The sequence below is a fragment of the Hippopotamus amphibius genome, chromosome 2 (genome assembly GCF_030028045.1).
Source record: "Hippopotamus amphibius kiboko isolate mHipAmp2 chromosome 2, mHipAmp2.hap2, whole genome shotgun sequence".
NCBI lineage: Eukaryota > Metazoa > Chordata > Mammalia > Artiodactyla > Hippopotamidae > Hippopotamus > Hippopotamus amphibius.
Genome location: NC_080187.1, coordinates 84,387,172 through 84,405,465, shown reverse-complemented (window position 1 = coordinate 84,405,465; position 18,294 = coordinate 84,387,172). Strand labels below are relative to the sequence as shown.

The 18,294-nt window shown below is 34.6% G+C and overlaps 1 protein-coding gene across 4 annotated transcripts in view; it reads left to right on the top strand.

Moving 5' to 3' along the window:
* Window positions 1-18,294, top strand: part of DENND4C (DENN domain containing 4C) — a 142,309-nt gene that overhangs the window by 57,357 nt on the left and 66,658 nt on the right. For 3 of the 4 annotated variants that reach the window (XM_057724920.1, XM_057724922.1, XM_057724921.1), the window contains exons 8-12: window positions 124-182; window positions 1,041-1,185; window positions 3,829-4,004; window positions 16,005-16,105; window positions 16,602-16,820. In XM_057724920.1, the coding sequence (XP_057580903.1) occupies window positions 124-182; window positions 1,041-1,185; window positions 3,829-4,004; window positions 16,005-16,105; window positions 16,602-16,820 (700 nt within the window). Of the gene's footprint in view, window positions 1-123; window positions 183-1,040; window positions 1,186-3,828; window positions 4,005-16,004; window positions 16,106-16,601; window positions 16,821-18,294 lie in introns of those variants that run through there. The other variant, XM_057724925.1, reaches the window with a different exon arrangement.

Sequence of the window (18,294 nt, the reverse complement as noted above, 5' to 3'; positions counted from 1 at the left end):
TTTAATACTTTTCCAAAACTGTATCAGTCTATATATTAAACTATTTTCCATTTTACCCTTGATCTAAATATTTAGGTTTCAAAATTGGCTTGGTTAATTTATCACTTTTTTTCTTTTTTTAAGCTATCTGTCCATGATGCATTAATATTATCACAACCAGTTTCTACACCTTTACCACTAAGGTAATTAATGGTTTATAAAATAATATTTATTCACTTAGAGCAGAATGCTTTAAAATATTTTAAGGGTTAGTATAATAGAGTTGTGTTATTTTTACAAACTAAGAATAGCTTTAATGTTTCTAACTTTGATATCTGGGGCCATTCACCATTTTAAGAATGGAACGCTTAAAGAAGGTTGTAAGATTGGATGTCGGGTATACCTCTTTTTTCCTCTCATCTCCCCTCCCCATATCCAGTTCATTACTAAATGTTCAAGGTGAATTGATTTTACCTACTAAAATGTCTTGAATCTGTTAGTATCTCTTCATCTGCATTACTAGCCCAGGCTAGTATGACCTTTACCTGGACTGCTTCATTATGAACCTCTTAATTGGCACTCTTTTGCTGTTGTCTTTCAGTTTTTTATCCACAATGCAGTCAGTGTGTCCTTTTGAGAATGCAGATATTTTTCTTTTGGGCATAGCCTTTTATTTTCACCCCTTCCTTTACTATGCTTTAGTCACAAATAAGTTTATTTCAATTTCTTGAACATGATAATTGCTTTTTCTTGCTTCAGGACCTTTGCAAATGTTGTCATCCCACCAACTCCTGCTTTCTTTCTTTTGAGCTCAGCTCAAATGGCTGTTCTTTAGGAAAATCCTTCCTGATAAAACACCCCTTTGTTACCAAAGGATGAGTTTGAATCATTCTGTTATACTATCTTATTAAATTTGCTACTTTTCAGTGGTGACTAAATCAGGACTTGAAATTAATATTAGATTCTCAATTTATTAATATTTAGGAAATAATTTAATAAGCACATCTTAACACCTTTTGGTGAAATAGCTCATAATCACCTCCTTTTCTCTCCTTTTCTAGTGGAGCCAACTTTAGCACCTTGTTAATGAATCTGGGTCCTGAGAATTGTGCAACACTTCTGCTCTTTGTTTTACTTGAGAGTAAGATTTTGCTGCATTCTCTTAGGCCAGCTGTGTTGACTGGAGTTGCTGAAGCTGTTGTAGCTGTAAGTATATAATTTTCTTTTTTGTACAGAATTCTTGACAGAGAATTTTTACTCGGGAAATTTCCTTTAATGAAAGCAACTTTGAAATTACCACTAATGTTTAACATAAATGTATAGGGTGGCAAAGAGAAATACTAAATATAATAAAGAAAAAAGATGATTTCTATTGAGAGAAAATTTCAGTTTCTACTTTTTCATATTTTAGAGTTCTTCAGAGAACCTATATGATTACATGATAATTAGAACTTGTGAATAAAGCTTACTGTATTAAATGAGAAGCTCTGGTCAATTTCAGCTGCCCTAAAATTGTGGACATGAATTACATGACTAATTTCTTACAATTTTAACTTTTAATGATTGTGAGCCAGTAATGTATAGGAAAATCTAGGTGATTGTGAAATTGGATAATGTGCAAATGCTTAGCTATTGTGAAAAGCATAAATAAAAGTTAAATCAAGTCCTATTTTAAAACCTCTTGATGGCTTCCCGTTGCAGTTAGAAAGAGGTCTGACCATGTAGGGTTTTATAGGTCGTAGTATAGAATTTTGGATGTTCCATTTCTCTAGCTCTATTTTCCATTATTTGTTTAATTTAAGAGAGTTTCCTCTCTTCCCTTCCCCATTTTACTCTCATGAAAGTAAGGATCTTTTTTAGGTCTCTTTTACTGCTGTGTCCTCAGCACTTATCACAGTTAAATAGCATGGAGTAAACACTCGATGAATACTTGTTAAATCAACAAGTAGAGTATGTCTCCAAGATCTTAATCTGGTCAGAGAAATGCTGCTAGGACTGAAAACAGTAATAACCATTTGAAGTGGTTTATGGGGGGCGAAGATCCTAATTGTATACCAATTTTCCAAGCCTCCACAGTTGCATGTGAAAGCAAAAGTTGTTATAACATGAAAATATTTGTTAATGAACTGACCAGGTTTAGAAAGTTCCACTCAAATATTCCTTCCTTTAGAACTTTAGAGATTATCCCACACCCCTCTGTCTGAATCTTTGTGGCCCAGTCTCTTGCACTGTAAAATGGGAAATCTTATTAAAATGCAAGATTGCGTGAAATTTATGTAACTGATGTTGGGGAACAGTCTGAATTGCTTGCAGAACTGTTGATAAATGAAGATTTGATAGTAAGGCAATTTACCATTTAAAGAGGAGAAAATGGAAAAGAATTGTGACAAGGTTAAATTCTTCAAAAGGAGAATGATTTGAATATCAAAGAATATTGAAGAGTTAATGGAGCCCCAGAGTAAAAATTGATGGAACCAACGAGTATTTTTGTAAAATTGACCCTATTTATGATTGTGCTGCAAAAGTCAAAGGTGAAGACAAGAGTGTCGTATTTTGTTGTCCAATAGTTTTTTTCTAAAATTTTTTATGTAGTTAGAGGTGTAACATACCTTTTGTTGAATGGAAGATAGTTTTCGCTGGAGGAAATCTGAAGTCCTTGCAAGGTTCCTTTGTGCCGTAGTTCTGTCCCTCTGTTCTCTGATACCATTTTCTACTACTTTCCCTCTTTGCTCACTCTGCTCCAGCACTGGCCTCTTTGCTCCCTGTGGAGCATATTAGGCAGTCCTCACACCTTAAGGTCTTTGTTCTAGCCGTTCCTTTTCTTCGAAGCACTCTTCCAGATATCCCCTTGACTAAATCCCTCACCTCCTTCAAGTTTCAGCTCAGTCACTTTCTTAATGAGGCCTACTAGAAAGTAAATAAATGATTGAAGACAGAATCCCAATTCTGTATAATCATCTGGAATAACTGACAGAGGTAGTAAATGCTGTAATCATGGGGGGTGAGTAATGATGGGTAAGGTAAGAATTGAATTAGACCTTGAAAGATGGCAATGATTTTTATAGTAGAAGAAAGATTTTGTCACCAATGATTAAAATTTTAATATTGATTGATTTTTAACTTATTATAACTTGACTTTTTTTCTTTTTTAAAAAGACCACATTGATACTATTAAGGTAGAGCTTTATAAAGGAAAGCTGGTAAAGATTGTTGAGGTGTGTTTTATATTGACTAATATTTTTTTTTTTTTCCCTCCCCCCCGCCCCGCCCCTTTCTCCTATATTGACTAATATTTTTAAGATGCCAAGATTCACTGAAGTTGGATAATTTTATGTTTATTTGGGCAGTTAGGAAATTTTTTTGTTGAAGTTTTTGGTTGACTATTACTATTCCCAAGAGAATCATTTAAATTTTTTTTTTTAGTTCTTGGTGTTCTTAGTTGGAGTTTAGTCAGAGGTTATCTTGAAAATTAATAGATGGATGAAATGCCTCAGAGTTTAAGATCATGGGTTTGTTTATAAAATTTTGGGCAATTTTTTTCTTTTCTTTCACTTTCTCCATAAAATAGGAATGTGGATTTCCTATAGGCATTAGAAGAATTAACATGCAAAGAGCTGTTAGCATTTTAATTGTGCTTATGATCGTTGTCATGCTTGAAGATTTTAATCTCATTGGTTCATAGTATTGCCTGGTAGTATTTTACAGTCATTTAGTTTTTGGAATGAAGTTTAAGGTAAAAGAAACTAGACTTAACTGCTTTTTAATGATCCCTTTCAGTGGTATTAGTTAATCACATAATTCTCATTGCAAATTTAAAACTTGGTTAATTTTTTAAAACTTTTTTCCCAGATGATCTTTCCATTTCAGTGGCAATGCCCATATATTCCCCTTTGTCCTCTTTCGCTGGCGGCAGTGCTTAGTGCACCTTTACCATTTATAGTTGGAGTTGACTCAAGGTATTTTGATCTTCATGACCCACCACAAGATGTTGTTTGCATAGACTTGGATACAAACATGTTATATGTGTAAGTTGATTCTTTTTATATTATCTCCATTTATATTTTTCCCCACATGTAGTTATAGCTCATTAAAAGCATGTACAAATATGCTACTTTTAAAAGTTGTTAATAATAAGTCTTCATCTTCGATATAGTAATTCTCAACCAGGACAGATATCAGAATCCTGGAATGTTGTGTGGTTTGAAAAAGAATATGTTCAATATTATAATAGTTTATATTGGATAATAATGTTAACAGTAGGCAGTTTATCAGAAGAGAATATGGATTATTAAAAAAAGTTTAAACACTGCTTTCAGAGCTCGAGAGATGATATGCTATCTAGGTTTAATTCAAAATCTGTGTGTAAGCTTTTAAAAAATGGGTTTACCTGTTTGAGGTTAGTCACAATATAGGGTAGTATTATGCTGTTTCCCTAGTTGTCAAGATTTGAATTTTGTGGAGATTGTAGAGAAATTGATATTAAAAATCAGTCATAGTTGGGGCTTCCTGGGTGGCACAGTGGTTAAGAATCCGCCTGCCAATGCAGGGGACACGGGTTTGATCCCTGCTCCAGGAAGATCCCACGTGCCGCGAAGCAACTAAGCTTGTGAGCCACAACTATTGAGCCTGCGCTTTAGAGCTCGTGAGCCACAGCTATTGAGCCCATGTGCTGCAACTACTGAAGCCCACGCACCTAGAGCCCGCGCACCACAATGAAGAGTAGCCCCCACTTACCACAACTAAAGAAAGCCTGCGCACAGCAAAAAAAGACCCAACACAGCCAATAAAATAAATAAACAAATTTATTTTTAAAAAATCAGTCATGTTTGTGTTTACTGGAGGTGATAAATATGTATAGCAGTGGTGTGACTGAGGGTTCAGAGAGTAGAGGACCATAGTAATAAGAGAAGTTTCATCTATCCAGTTCAAGATGGATGTTTAGGAGGTCACTCCATAACCCAACCCCACCCTGCAACAGTAACAAAAAAGTGGGCAGGGCAATAAGTATTGAAAATTCCCTAGTATTAGTGCCAGATTCCAGGCCCTGGAGTGACTTTTATTCTTTACTGTTTGATATTGGCAGAAAATGAATAGAGTAAGAATTGGGGATGAGCCTTCAATGATTATAGCAGTAGAATTGGTTGGGAAAATAGCCTTGAGTGAACCAGAAGAATAACTTAAGGAAGGAAAAAAACATTTGATGTACCTTAAAAATTAATTTTGAAATGGATCTACCATTGTATTTGGAGAACTATGTAATTGTGGTAGCTCTTTATAATATTTATTTGTTTGTTTATTTAGTTGGGTTTTCAGTACTTTTTAAAAATTGAAGTATAGTTGATTTATAATATTATACTATTTTCAGATGTACAGCGTAGTGATTCAGTATTTTTACAGATTATATTCCAATAAAAGTTATTAAAAGGTAATGGCTGTAATTCCCTGTGCTATACAGCATATCCTTCTTGCTTGTTTTATACATAGTAGTTTGTATCTCTTAATCCTATACCCCTACCTTGCCCCTCCCCGCTTTCCTCTCTTCGCTGGTAACCATTTGTTTTCTGTATCTGTGAGTCTGTTTCTGTTTTGCTATCTTCATTTTTTTGTTTGTTTTATATTTTAGATTCTACATATAAGTGATATCACACAGTATTTATCTTTCTCTGACTTATTTCACTAAGTATAATATTCTTTAGGTCCATCCATGATGCTACAAATGGCAGAATTTCATTCTTTTTTATGGTGGAGTAATATTTCATTGTGTGTATGTGTGTATATATATATATATACACACACATCACATCATCTTCATTCATTCATCTGTTGATGGACACTTGGGTTGCTTCCATGTCTTGACAATTGTGAATAGTGCTGCTGTGAACAATCAGGTGCATGTATCTTGTTGAATTAGTGTTTTCATTTTTTCTGGATATATTATATACCCGGGAGTGGAATTGCTGGATCATATGGTAGTTCTGTTTTCAGTTTTTTGAGGAACCTCCATACTGTTTTCCATAGTGGCTGCACCAATTTACATTTCCACCAGCAGTATATGAGGGTTCTCTTTTTTCCACATCCTTGCCAACATTTGTTATTTGTTGTCTTTTTGATAATGGCCATTCTGACAGGTGTGAGGTGATATCTCGTTGTTTTGATTTGCATTTCTGTAGTAATTAGCGATATTGAGCATCTTTTCATGTGCCTGTTAGCCATCTGTATGTCTTCTTTGGAAAAATGTCTTTTCAGGTCTTCTGTCCATTTTTTTATTGTATTATTTGCTTTTTGATAATGAGTTGTATGAGCTATTTGTAGGTTTTGGATATTAACCCCTTGCTGGTTGCAGCATTTGCAAATGTTTTCTCCCATTCCATAGATTGTCCTTTTGATTTGTTCATGGTTTCCTTTGCTGTGTAAAAGCTTTTAAGTTTAATTAGGTCCCATTTGTTAATTTGTGCTTTTATTTATTTTGCCTTAGGAGACAGGTCCAAAAAATACTGCTATGATTTATGTCAAAGAGTGTCCTGCCTATGTTCTCTTCTAGGAGTTTTATGGTTTTGGGTCGTATATTTGGGTCTTTAATCCATTTTGCGTTTATTTTTGTATATGGTGTAAGGGAATGTTCTAATCTCGTTGTTTTATCTGTAGCTGTCCAGTTTTCCCAGCACCACTTGTTGAAAACACTGTCTTTTCTCCATCATGTATTCTTGCCTCCTTGTCATAGATTGATTGTAGGTGGCATGAGTTTATTTCTGGGTTGTCTTAGTTCAGTTGATCTGTGTGTCTGTTTTTTGCCAGATACAAAACATGCTTTTGCTGTTTTAATTACTGTAACTGTAGTATAGTCTGAAGTCTGGGATAGTGATACCTTCAGCTTTGTTCTTTTTCCTCAGGAATGCTGTGGTAATTTGTGGTCTTTTGTGGTTCTTTGTATATTTTAGGATTTTTTGTTCTATTTCTGTGAAAAATGTCATGAGTAAATTGATAGGGATTGCATTAAATCTCTAAATTGCTTTGGGTAGTATGGTCATTTTAACAATATTAATTCTTGCAATTCAAAAAGAGCAAGGGATATCTTTCCATTTCTTTGTATCATCTTCACTTTGCTTCATCTGTGTTTTCAGAGTTTAGGTCTTTCACCTTCTTGGTTAAGTTTTATTCCTGGGTATTTTGTACTTTTTGATACAGTTTCAAATGGGATTTTTTTTTTAACTTTCTCTTTCTGATAGTTCATTATTATTGTATAGAAAAGCAACAGATTTCTGTATGTTAATCTTGTATCCTGCAACTTTGCTGAATTCATTTATTAGTTCTAATAGTCTGTGTGGAGACTTTAGGGTTTTCTTCATTTTTTTTTTTTTTATTGAACTATAGTTGATTTACAGTGTTATGTCAGTCTCTGTTCTACAGCAAAGTGACTCAGTTATAAACATATATACATTCTTTTTTTTCCCTTTACATTCTTTTTTATTTTCTTTTCCACTATGATTTATCACAGGATATTGAATATAGTTCCCTGTGCTCTACATTAGGACCTTGTTGTTTATCCATTCTAAACGTCATAGTTTGCATATGGCAAGCCCAGACTCCTAGTCCATCCCTCTTCCTCCCCTCCTCCCCCTTGGCAACCACTAATCTGTTCTCTACATCTATGAGTCTGTTTCTGTTTTGTAGATAAGTTCATTTATGCCATATTTTAGATTCTAGTATCATATCATCTTTAACAGTTTGACTTCTTCACTTCCATTTTGGATGCTTAATTTAATGGGAAGGCTTTCAGCTTTTCACCATTCAGTATGATGTTAGCTGTGAATTTGTCATATATGGCCTTTATTATGTTGAGATATATTCCCTCTATACCCACTTTGATGAAAGTTTTTATGATGAATGGGTGTTGAATTTTGTCAGTTGCTTTTTCAGTGTCTGTTGAGATGATCATGTGGTTTCTGTCTTCCCTTTTGTTAATGTGGTGTATTACATTGATTGATTTACTTATTCCAGGGACCATCCTTCTGTCCCTGGAATAAGTCCAAGTTGATCATGGTGTATGATCCTTTTTATATATTGTTGGATTTGGTTTGCTAATATTTTGATGAGGATTTTTGTATCTATCAAAGATTTTGGCCTGTAATTGTCTTTTTTTGTAGTGTCTTTGTCTGGTTTTAGTATCAGGGTAATGGTGGCTTTGTGGAATGAATTTGGGAGTGTTTCAACCTCTTTAATAATTTAGAATTGTTTTAGAAGGATAGGTATTAGCTCTTCTTTGTATGTTTGGTAGAATTCAGCTGTGAAGCAGTCTGGTCCTGGACTTTGTTGCTGGGAGTTTTTTAAATTACAGATTCAATTTTACTACTAGTGATTAATCTGTTCAAAGTGTCTCTTTCGTCTTGGTTCATTCTTGGCAAGTTTTGTGTTTCTAGAAATTTGTCCATTTCTTCTAGTTTGCCCAATTTATTGTCATGTAAGTGTTCTTGGTATTGTTTTTTTTTTTTTAGAACTTTTATTGAGATACAGGTAACAGACAATAAACAGCATATATTTAGAGTGTACAATTTGGTATCCCAATCTCCCAATTCATCCCCCCCCCAACCCTCCCCACTTTCCCCACTTGGTGTCCAATGTGTTTGTTCTCTACATCTGTGTCTCTGTTTCTGCCTTGCATTTCCTCTTTCGTAGTTGTTAGCATTTGCCTTATGTATTGAGGTGCTCCTATATTGGGTATATATATATTTATAATTGTTATCTCCTCTTCTTGGATGGATCCCTTGATCTTTATGTAATGTCCTTTCTTCTCTTGTAACATTTTTTATTTTAAAGTCTGTTTTATCTGATGTGACTATTGCTACTCCAGCTTTCTTTGGATTTCCATTTGCATAGAATATCTTTTTCCATCCCCTGACTTTCAGTCTGTATGTGTCCCTAGGTCTGAAGTGGGTTTCTTGTAGACAGCATATATATGGGTCTTGTTTTTGTATCCAGTCAGCCAGTCTGTGTCTTTTGCTTGGTGCATTTAGTCCATTTACATTCAAGGTAGTTATTGATATGTATGTTTCTATTACCATTTTCTTAATTGTTTTGTTGTTGTTTTTGTAGGTCCTTTTCTTCTCTTATGTTTCCCGCTTAGAGAAGTTCCTTTAGCATTTGTTGTAGGGCTGGTTTGGTGGTGCTGAATTCTCTTAGCTTTTGCTTGTCTGTAAAGCTTTTGATTTCTCCCTCGAATCTGAATGAGATCCTTGCTGGGTAGCGTATTCTTGGTTGTAGGTTCTTCCCTTTCATCACTTTAAATATATCATGCCACTCCCTTCTGGCTTGCAGAGTTTCTGCTGAGAAATCAGCTGTTAACCTGATGGGAGTTCCCTTGTATGTTATTTGTAATTTTCCCCTTGTTGCTTTTAATAACTTTTCTCTGTCTTTAATTTTTGTCAGTTTGACTACTATATGTCTTGGCATGTTTCTGCTTGGGTTTATCTTGCCTGGGACTCTCTGCACTTCCTGCACTTGGGTAGCTGTTTCCTTTCCCATGTTAGGGAAGTTTTCAACTAGAATCTCTTCCAGTATTTTCTTGGGTCCTTTCTCTCTCTCGTCTCCTTCTGGGACCCCTATAATGCGAAAGTTGGTGCATTTAACGTTGTCCCAGAGGTCTCTTAGGCTGTCTTTAGTTCTTTTCATTCTTTTTTCCTGATTCTTTTCCGCATCAATGATTATCACCATTCTGTCTTCCAGGTCACTTATTCGCCCTTCTGCCTCAGTTAATCTGCTATTTGTTCCTTCTAGTGTATTTTTCATTTCAGTTCTTGTGTTGCATATCTCTGTTTGTTCTTTAATTCTTCTAGGTCTTTGGTAAACTTTTCGATCTTTGCATCCAGTCTTTTTTCAAAGTCCTGGGTCATCTTCAGCATCATTATTCTGAATTCTTTTTCTGGAAGGGTGCCTATCTCCTCTTCATTTAGTTGTTTTTCTGGGGTTTTATCCTGTCCCTTCATCTGGTACAAAGTCGTGTGCTTTTTCATTTTCTCTATCTTTCTGTGGCTGTGGTTTTCAGTTCCACATGACTAAATACTGCTGATACTGCTTGATACTGCTGTCTGCTCTCTTGTGGAGGAAGCTATCTTGGTATTCTTTGTGTGTGTGTGTGCGCGCACACGTGTGCGTGCGTGCATGTGTTTCTGTGGTGTTGGTTGTTATAATTTCCCCTTTCATTTTTTATTTTTTTAAATTTGGGTTGTCTCTTTTCTTCTTGGTGAGCCTGACTAAAGGCTTATCAATTTTTTTTTCTTTTTTCAAAAAAGCCAGCTGTTGGTTTCATTGATCTTTTCTATTTTTTAAACTCTTTGTTATGTCTTCTCTGATCTTTATTATTTCCTTCCTTCTGCTGACTTTGGGCTTTGTTTGTTCTACTTTTCCTAATTCTTTTAGGTGGTAGGTTATGTTGTTTATTTGAGATTTTTCTTGTTTCTTGGGAAAGACCTGTATTGCTGTAAACTTTCCTCTTAAAACTGATTTTGCAGCATCCCATAGATTTTGAAATGTAGTGTTTCCATTTTCATTTGTCTTGAGGTATTTTCTGATTTCCTCTTTGATTTCTTTATGAATATTGGTTTTTTTTAGTAGCATGTTTTTAGTTTCTGCATGTTTGTTCTTTTCTCATTTTCTTTTTGTAGTTAATTTCATACCAATGTGGTGGAAAAAATACTTGATAAAAAATAATTTCTATTCTCTTAAATTTGTTAAGACTTGTTTTGTGGCCTAGCATGTGATCTATCCTGGAGAACCTTCCATCTACACTTGAAAAGAATGTGTATGCTCCTGGTTTTGAATGTAATGTCCTGTAGATATCAATTGTAAGTACAGCTGATCTCTTGTGTCATTTTAGAGCACTCTTACATTATTGACTGTCCATTGATGTAAGTGGGGTTTTAAATACCCTACTATTATTGTATTAGTGTCAGTTTCTCCCTTTGTGTCTGTTAGTATTTGCTTTATATGTTTAGGCGCTCCTGTGTTGGGGGCAAATATGTTGAGTGTAATGCCTTTTTCTTGTATTGATCTCCCTCTCATTTTATATTGCCCTTCTCTGTCTTTTGTTATAGCCTTTGTTTTCAAGTTTATTTTCTGATATGAGTATTGCTGACCCTACTTTCTCATCATTTCTGTTTGCATGAAATATCTTTTCCCATCCCCTCACTTTCAGTCTTTTTGTGTCTTTAGCTCTGGAGTGAGTCCCTTGTGGATAGAAGGGTCTTGGTTTTTTTATCCAATCAGCCACCATATATCTTTTGATTGGAGTATTTAGTTCATTGACATTTAAAGTAATTATTGACAGGTATGTACTTATTGCCATATTATGACTTGTTTTCTAGTTGTTTTGTAGTTTTTCTGTTATTTCTTTTTGTTTCTTCCCTTGTGGTTGATGATTTTCTTTAGTATTATGCTTCTGTTCTTTTCTTTTTAGGTTCTGTGTAACTGTTGCAGGTTTTTGATTTGTGGTTACTGTGGGTTTATATATTGTTGACCTGGGCTTCCTAGGTGGCGCAGTGGTTAAGAATCTGCCTGCCAATGCAGAGATCACGGGTTGGATCCCAGCTCCAGGAAGATCCCACATGTCGCGGAGCAACTAAGCCTGTGTGCCCAAAAAAAAAAAAAATTAATTAATAATAATATATTGTTGACCTATAACTGTATCTACTTGTTTTAAACTGTTAGTAATTTAGTTCAAACACATTCTAAAGTATCTACTTTTTTTTACTCCCTTTCCTCACATTTTGTGTTTTTGGTGTCATATATCTTCATGTTTATCTCTTAACTATTTATTGTAGTTATAATTGCTTTTACAATATTTTTGTCTTTTAATCTTTGTACTAGCTTAAGTGGTTGATCTTCAATCCTTACTATACATTTGCTTTTCCTGGTGGGATTTTCTCTTTCCCATAGAGTCTTACTTTTTTGTCTATTTGGAGAAGACCCTTTCACAATTCTTTTAGAGTAGGTTTAATATTGATGAACTCTTTTAAGTTTTTGCTTGTCTGAGAAATTCTTTCTCTCTCTCTCTATTCTAGTAGAGTATCCTAGGTTGCAGATTTTTCCTGTTCCACACTGAATACGTCATGCCACTCCCTTCTGGCCTACAAAGTTTCTGCAGAGAAATCAGCTGATAGCCTTATGGGGGTTCCCTTGTATATGACTCTTTGTTTTTATCTTGCTGCCTTTAGAATTCACTGTTTCCTTTTAACTTTTGCCATTTTTAATTATAATATGTGTTGTTGTGGGTCTGTTTGGGTTCATCTTGTTTGGGACCGTCTGTGCTTCCTTTACTGGAATATCTGTTTCCTTCCTCGGGTTTTGGAAGTTTTCAGCCATAATCTCCTCAACTACATTTTTGATCCCCTTTTCTGTCTTCTGGTACCCCTATAATGTGAATGTTGGTACATTTAATGCTATTCTAGAGCTCTCTTAAACTGTTTCCATTTTTTGTTTTTCTTTTTACCTCTTGTTAGTCCCAGCCGTCCCCCAACCAGCCAAGGGGGCTTGTCTACCCTGCATAAGACTCCAGGACTGGGGTGCCCTATCTGTGGCTCTCAGTGCTCACTCCCCTCAGTGGGTATCCACCTGTATAATATCCCTTTTCCTCTGAGTCCTCTCCCAGGGGCACAGGTCCCAACCCAATCACTTTTCTCCCCTTCCATGTATATCTTTCTTACAGCCTTGGTAGTACAGGAGTCCATCTGCCAGTTTTCATTTAGTTTTTTATGAGAATTGTTCCACATGTAGATGTGTTTTTTAATGTGTTCATGGGGGAAGTAAGCTCCATGTCCTCTTAGTCCACCATCTTGATTGATCTCTACTATGTATATTTAGATTAACTTATAGCCTGGAAATAAGAAACTAACTTGCAAGCACTAAATATTTCTTTCTTTTTTTAAAAAATATTTATTTATTTTGGCTGCACTGGGTCTTAGTTGTGGCACATGGGATCTTCATTGTGGCATGCAGGGTCTTTAGTTGCAGCATGTGGGGGTTTTTTTGTTTTTTTGTTTTTTTGTTTTTTTTTAGTTGCAGTGTGCAGGCTTCTTAGTTGTGGCATGCGGACACTCAGTTGCATTCATGTGGGATCTAGTTCCCTGACCGGGCATCAAACCTGGGCCCCCTGAATTGGGAGCTTGGAATCTTATCCACTGGACCACCAGGGAAGTCCCTAAATATTTCTTGTAGTACACATTTTGTTGTTTTTCAGTAACTATCCCTGAAAAACAATTATTTCAAGGTTATATATATTGTAGTGCTTTTGCAAATGATTTTGAAGTTGTAACTCAATGTTCACCTCATTTTATTTACTATTCTAAATAAAACAATATTATATTCTTAATTTTGCCCAGGTTTAAATAACTTCTATATAATTTCTATTGATTGAAACACTACTTTGTAAAATAATTTTGAACTCTGCTTAATTGTACTTACAGAGTTATGAAATGTTCTAGATACTGAAGAATTATAGAGAATAATGTGAATAACTTGCATGGATCTTCCACCCAGATTCCAGATTCCAGCCACTAATACATGTTATATACATATTAGTATAAATGATATTTTGTTTTGCATGCTTTAAAAATTTTTATATTTGTATAGTTTTCTGTGAATTGCTTTTTTACTCATCATTCTCTATGAGGTTCATCCATGTTGCTACATGTAGCTCTACTTTGTCTTCAGTGTTTATCAGTGTTGATGGATATTTAGTTTGTAGTTACATTTTGCAGTTATGAACAGAACTGCTCTGATCATTATTATGCATATTTCTTTGAGTAATGGTTAGAATTCCTCTAAAACATATGTGTGAGTGAGTCAAAAAATTATCCGCACTCTGGCTGTAGAATTTATTTTAATTAACTTTTAGAAAAGACAAATACATCATTCTTTTGACACAGTCTCCTTGCTTTTCAAAACACTGTGTCCATCTGTCAATAAGCTTTCGTATTCCCTCATTAAAAAATGTTTTAAGGCTAAGCTGTGAGCCACAAATACACTGCTGTCTTCTTCATCAGAAGTGAATCTTTGTCCCCATAGGGCTGCTTTCAGCAGACCAAACAGGTGAAAGTCCAGTGGAACAAGATCAGGACTATAGGGAGGATGCTTTAATACCTCCAAACGAAATTTTTGCAGGGTATTGACAGTGTGGGCAGAAGTGTGTGGACGTGTGCACCCTCAGACCACAAGAAATGAATCACTGCACACTGCTCTTCTTTCATGCAGATTAGAAGTGGGGCATCCATTTTTGCTCACACCACAGTTGCAAATGAATTGATGTAACACGTTCACACCTGCATAGCGGTGACTGGGGAGACAGTAGCTTTGAATGGAAAGTGCTGATAAGACAGTGTGGCAAGCAGAAGTTTTAATATAACCAGAGGGCGGATAATTTTTGACTCACCCTTGTATATTTTTTTTACATGGGTAAACAATGGTCACAAAGCACTATTTATTGAATAGTTCATCTCTTCCCCACCTGTCTTTAGTGTCAGTATCATTACATATCAGTTTTTATATTTGTATGAATATGTATTCAGGCTTATTTTCTGTTCCTTTGGTTTGTTTTAGCCACTTGTCAGCTAATGACTTTAAGTTGTCTACAACATGCATGAACCTTGAAGACATCATGTTAAAAAACCTTTTATGAATGGGGATATGTGTATAAAAACAGATGATTGAACTTGGTGTACCCCCCCCCCAAAATAATAAATAAATAAATAAAATTTAAAAAAAAAGAATAAAACTGGAAAAAAAAACCTTATATGATCCCATTTATTTGAAATGCTCAAGGCATATATATGGACATAAAGTAGTGGTTACATTGGGATGGGAGGAGGGGGAAGTTGTGGGTTAGTGACTAAGAGGGTGTGGGTTTCTTTTTGAGGTGATGAAAATATTCTAAAATTAATTGTGGTTGTTAAACAAATCTGAATATACTAAAACCCATCAAATTGCACACTTCAGATGAGTGAATTGTATGGTATGTGAATTGTATCTCAATAACATTGTTTAAAAAAAATTGTGATGTGCTTATTCTTTAAAATTGTTTTGACTATCTTTGATGCTTTGCTTTTTCATATAAATTTTAATTAGTTTTATTAAATTCCATGCAAAATTTTATTGTGATTTTGTTTAGAATTTTATTGAATTCAGAGATTAATTTGGGGGCAGATAAGGTCATTTTGACATAAAGCCTCAGTACCCATGAATGTGGTATTTTACTTCATAGGTACTTTTAAAGTTTTTTCAATAACCGTTTCAGTTTTCTCTATAAAAATCAGGCACACCTTTTGTTAAACTTATTCCTAGTACCTTGTGGTTTTTATTGCTACTGTAAATGGTGTTTTAAATTACATTTTTTTTACTTGCTCTTTTTTTTTTTTTTAATGTGCTGGTAGATTAAATTCTCTAAGAATTTAAGATGCTAGCATTGGTTGTTCATAAGTGATACTGGCCTGACATATAGCATTAACTCCAGCCCGTGGTTGGTACATAGTGCTTTCATCTTTATAGAGTTTTAAATGTTTCTGATTCTATAAAAAATATTTTATTTGACTCATGCATTATTTAAAAGTATTCTCTTGAACTTTCAAAGTAATTTCTTTTTCTTAAAGGCCGACTTGTTTGAATTGTGGTGAGAACATGCTGTATGTTACTGACTGATATTTGTCAAGATTTGCTTCTAATAGGTAGTTTTAAGTCTAAAGTCAATTAAGTTTGACACTTAAAATATCATAATTCTAAAATGTAACTTTGAAACAAGACTTGTGTTATATTCATAACTCCAGTTAATGAAAATCTATGTTGGAGGGTTAGAACAAGATGACCAAATTTGACTGAGGTTGGTTGAAATGGAAACAGAACTTCTTGGAAACCACTTATTCAGATTCTCAAATTGTAACTTCAGTAAAAATACCCTTACCATTTTCTTTTTGTTTGACATAAGAATTCTGTTTAAGTAAAAACAGATTATGATGAACTTTATTAATTATGCTGTTATTTAATAGATCAGATGAAAAGAAGAACATGAACTGGAAGCAGCTTCCCAAAAAGCCATGCAAAAATCTGATTAGCACCTTGAAGAAATTGTATCCCCAGCTATCTTCAGGTAAATGTGAGGAAAAAGGAAGAGAGAGAGAGAGAGAGATATTTTTTTCTTTCCTATTTTTGCCATGCTGTGTTGCTTGTGGGATCTTAGTTTCCTGACCAGGGATTGAACCCAGGTCCTCTGCAGTGAGGGCTTGGAGTCCTAACCACTGGACTGCCAGGGAATTCCCAAGAAGGGATATTTTTAATGAACGAATGTATATAAGAAAATTCTTCTTAAATTTAAACATAATTTTGCTCTGCTTAAAGGGAGTCTCATTACAAGACAAAATTCCTATAGTAAGAAATTACTATTGTGGTTCATGGTTTTTTGAGCATGTTTTCTGTGCCCCATCTGTGCCTACCTGTTAGCCTCTGCTATTGATCCCTTCCCATTAATGAAGAGACGAATTTCAGGAAGTTATGGACTTTATTTTGACGATTCCCTTAATTGTTGAATTATTATATATGTAACATTATGTACTAATGCCATTTTCTCCTCTTCCTTCATTTGTCAGTTCACCGAAAAACTCAGGAAGGTTCAGCAATTGAGATGACTCCAATTGAAGCAGATTTCTCCTGGCAGAAGAAGGTGACACAACTTGAGATGGAAATTCAAGAGGCATTTTTGCGCTTTATGGCATCCATTTTAAAAGGATACAGAACGTATCTCAGACCAATCACAGAGGCTCCTTCAAATAAAGCCACAGCTGCTGATTCATTGTTTGACCGACAGGGTGAGTGGCATTGAAAATATAAATACTTTTTATTGAAAGGAGAAAAATTTTCTATTTGATAATGCTACCAAGAAATATTCACTATAGAAGTTCTTAGAAATTTATATTAAAATATGATGGTCTTCTATATATTTGTAATCTAGCTGTATGAATAGAGTTTCTTTTAATTTTTATACCCTAACCTTTTCCTGAGAAATCTGAAACTGGAGATGTTTAGTTATGAAATGTCAGAGATGTTGCTTATATTTATAGTACTCTATAATCAGTTATCTTAGTAGAATAAAGCTGGTGGTTTGCTTTCTTGACTTTATACACTCTTGGCTTTACAGTATTTTCTAACAAATAGTTTTTGGAATAAAGTTACCAGTTTTTGAAAAATTTTGAAGAATACATCCTTGTTCCAGGGGAAAACACCATACTCATTCTTTTTAGTGTATGTTATTTTAGGGAATTACAAAGATTTTTGTTGTTATTCAGCAGCTCTTATGTTTGGCAACCTTACAGATACATAAATATTTGTATGGTAATTATTTTACATATCTATAATTTGACCCTGCAGTTATTATTATTATTTTTTTAATCTGGATTTTCCCAATACTCCTTTTGTCTTTTCTCATTTCTGCTTTGGGACAACTTATATCTCAAATTTTAGTCACCACTTACTAAGTCCAACTAGTTATTATGTAGGGATATAAAGAAGTATAAAATCTAGCTGCATGGGATACCCAATGGAAAATAACCAAATGTGTTTTAAAACTGGAACAAGTACTCAAAACAGATTTTGCATAGTCATTCAGTGAGAGGGTATAAAAATTTAGAAAAAGGGAACATTCTTCCAAATGAATTTTCTGGAAGACTTCATAGAAGAGGAGCATGACTTAAAGAATGGGTAGAATTTATAAATGCAGATGAGCAAGAAAGACTTTCTGAAAAACAATAGGCATTTAAAAGTGAAATCTGAATTAGAATTTTCACTTTGCTATTTATGAAGCCTCCCTGGGGTTCTGTTTCATCATTAATAAAATGAGGATGATACCTAATTCATGTATCATTGTGAAGATTAGATGAGAATATGTATGTGAAGCAACAGTAGAAGTACTCATGATAATAGTGTTATAGCTGGTGGTAATAACGAAATGGAAGAAAGCTCAAAAATAAAAGCACAAGGCACATGTATTAGTTTGCTGGGGCTGCTGTAACAAAATGCCATAGATTGGGTACCTTAAGCAATGGAAATTTTTTTTTTCCTTTTCAGAATTCTAGAGGCTAGAAATCCGAGATCAATGTGTAGCCAGGATTGGTTTCCTCCGAGGCCTCTCTCCTTGACTTGTAGATGGCTATCTTCTCCCTGTATCTTCACATGGACTCCTTCTGTGTGAATCTGTGTCTAAATTTTCTTGTAAGGACATCAGTCGTATTAGATTAGGGCCCACCCTAATTTAAATACTTAAATTTGACTTAATTACTTCTTTAA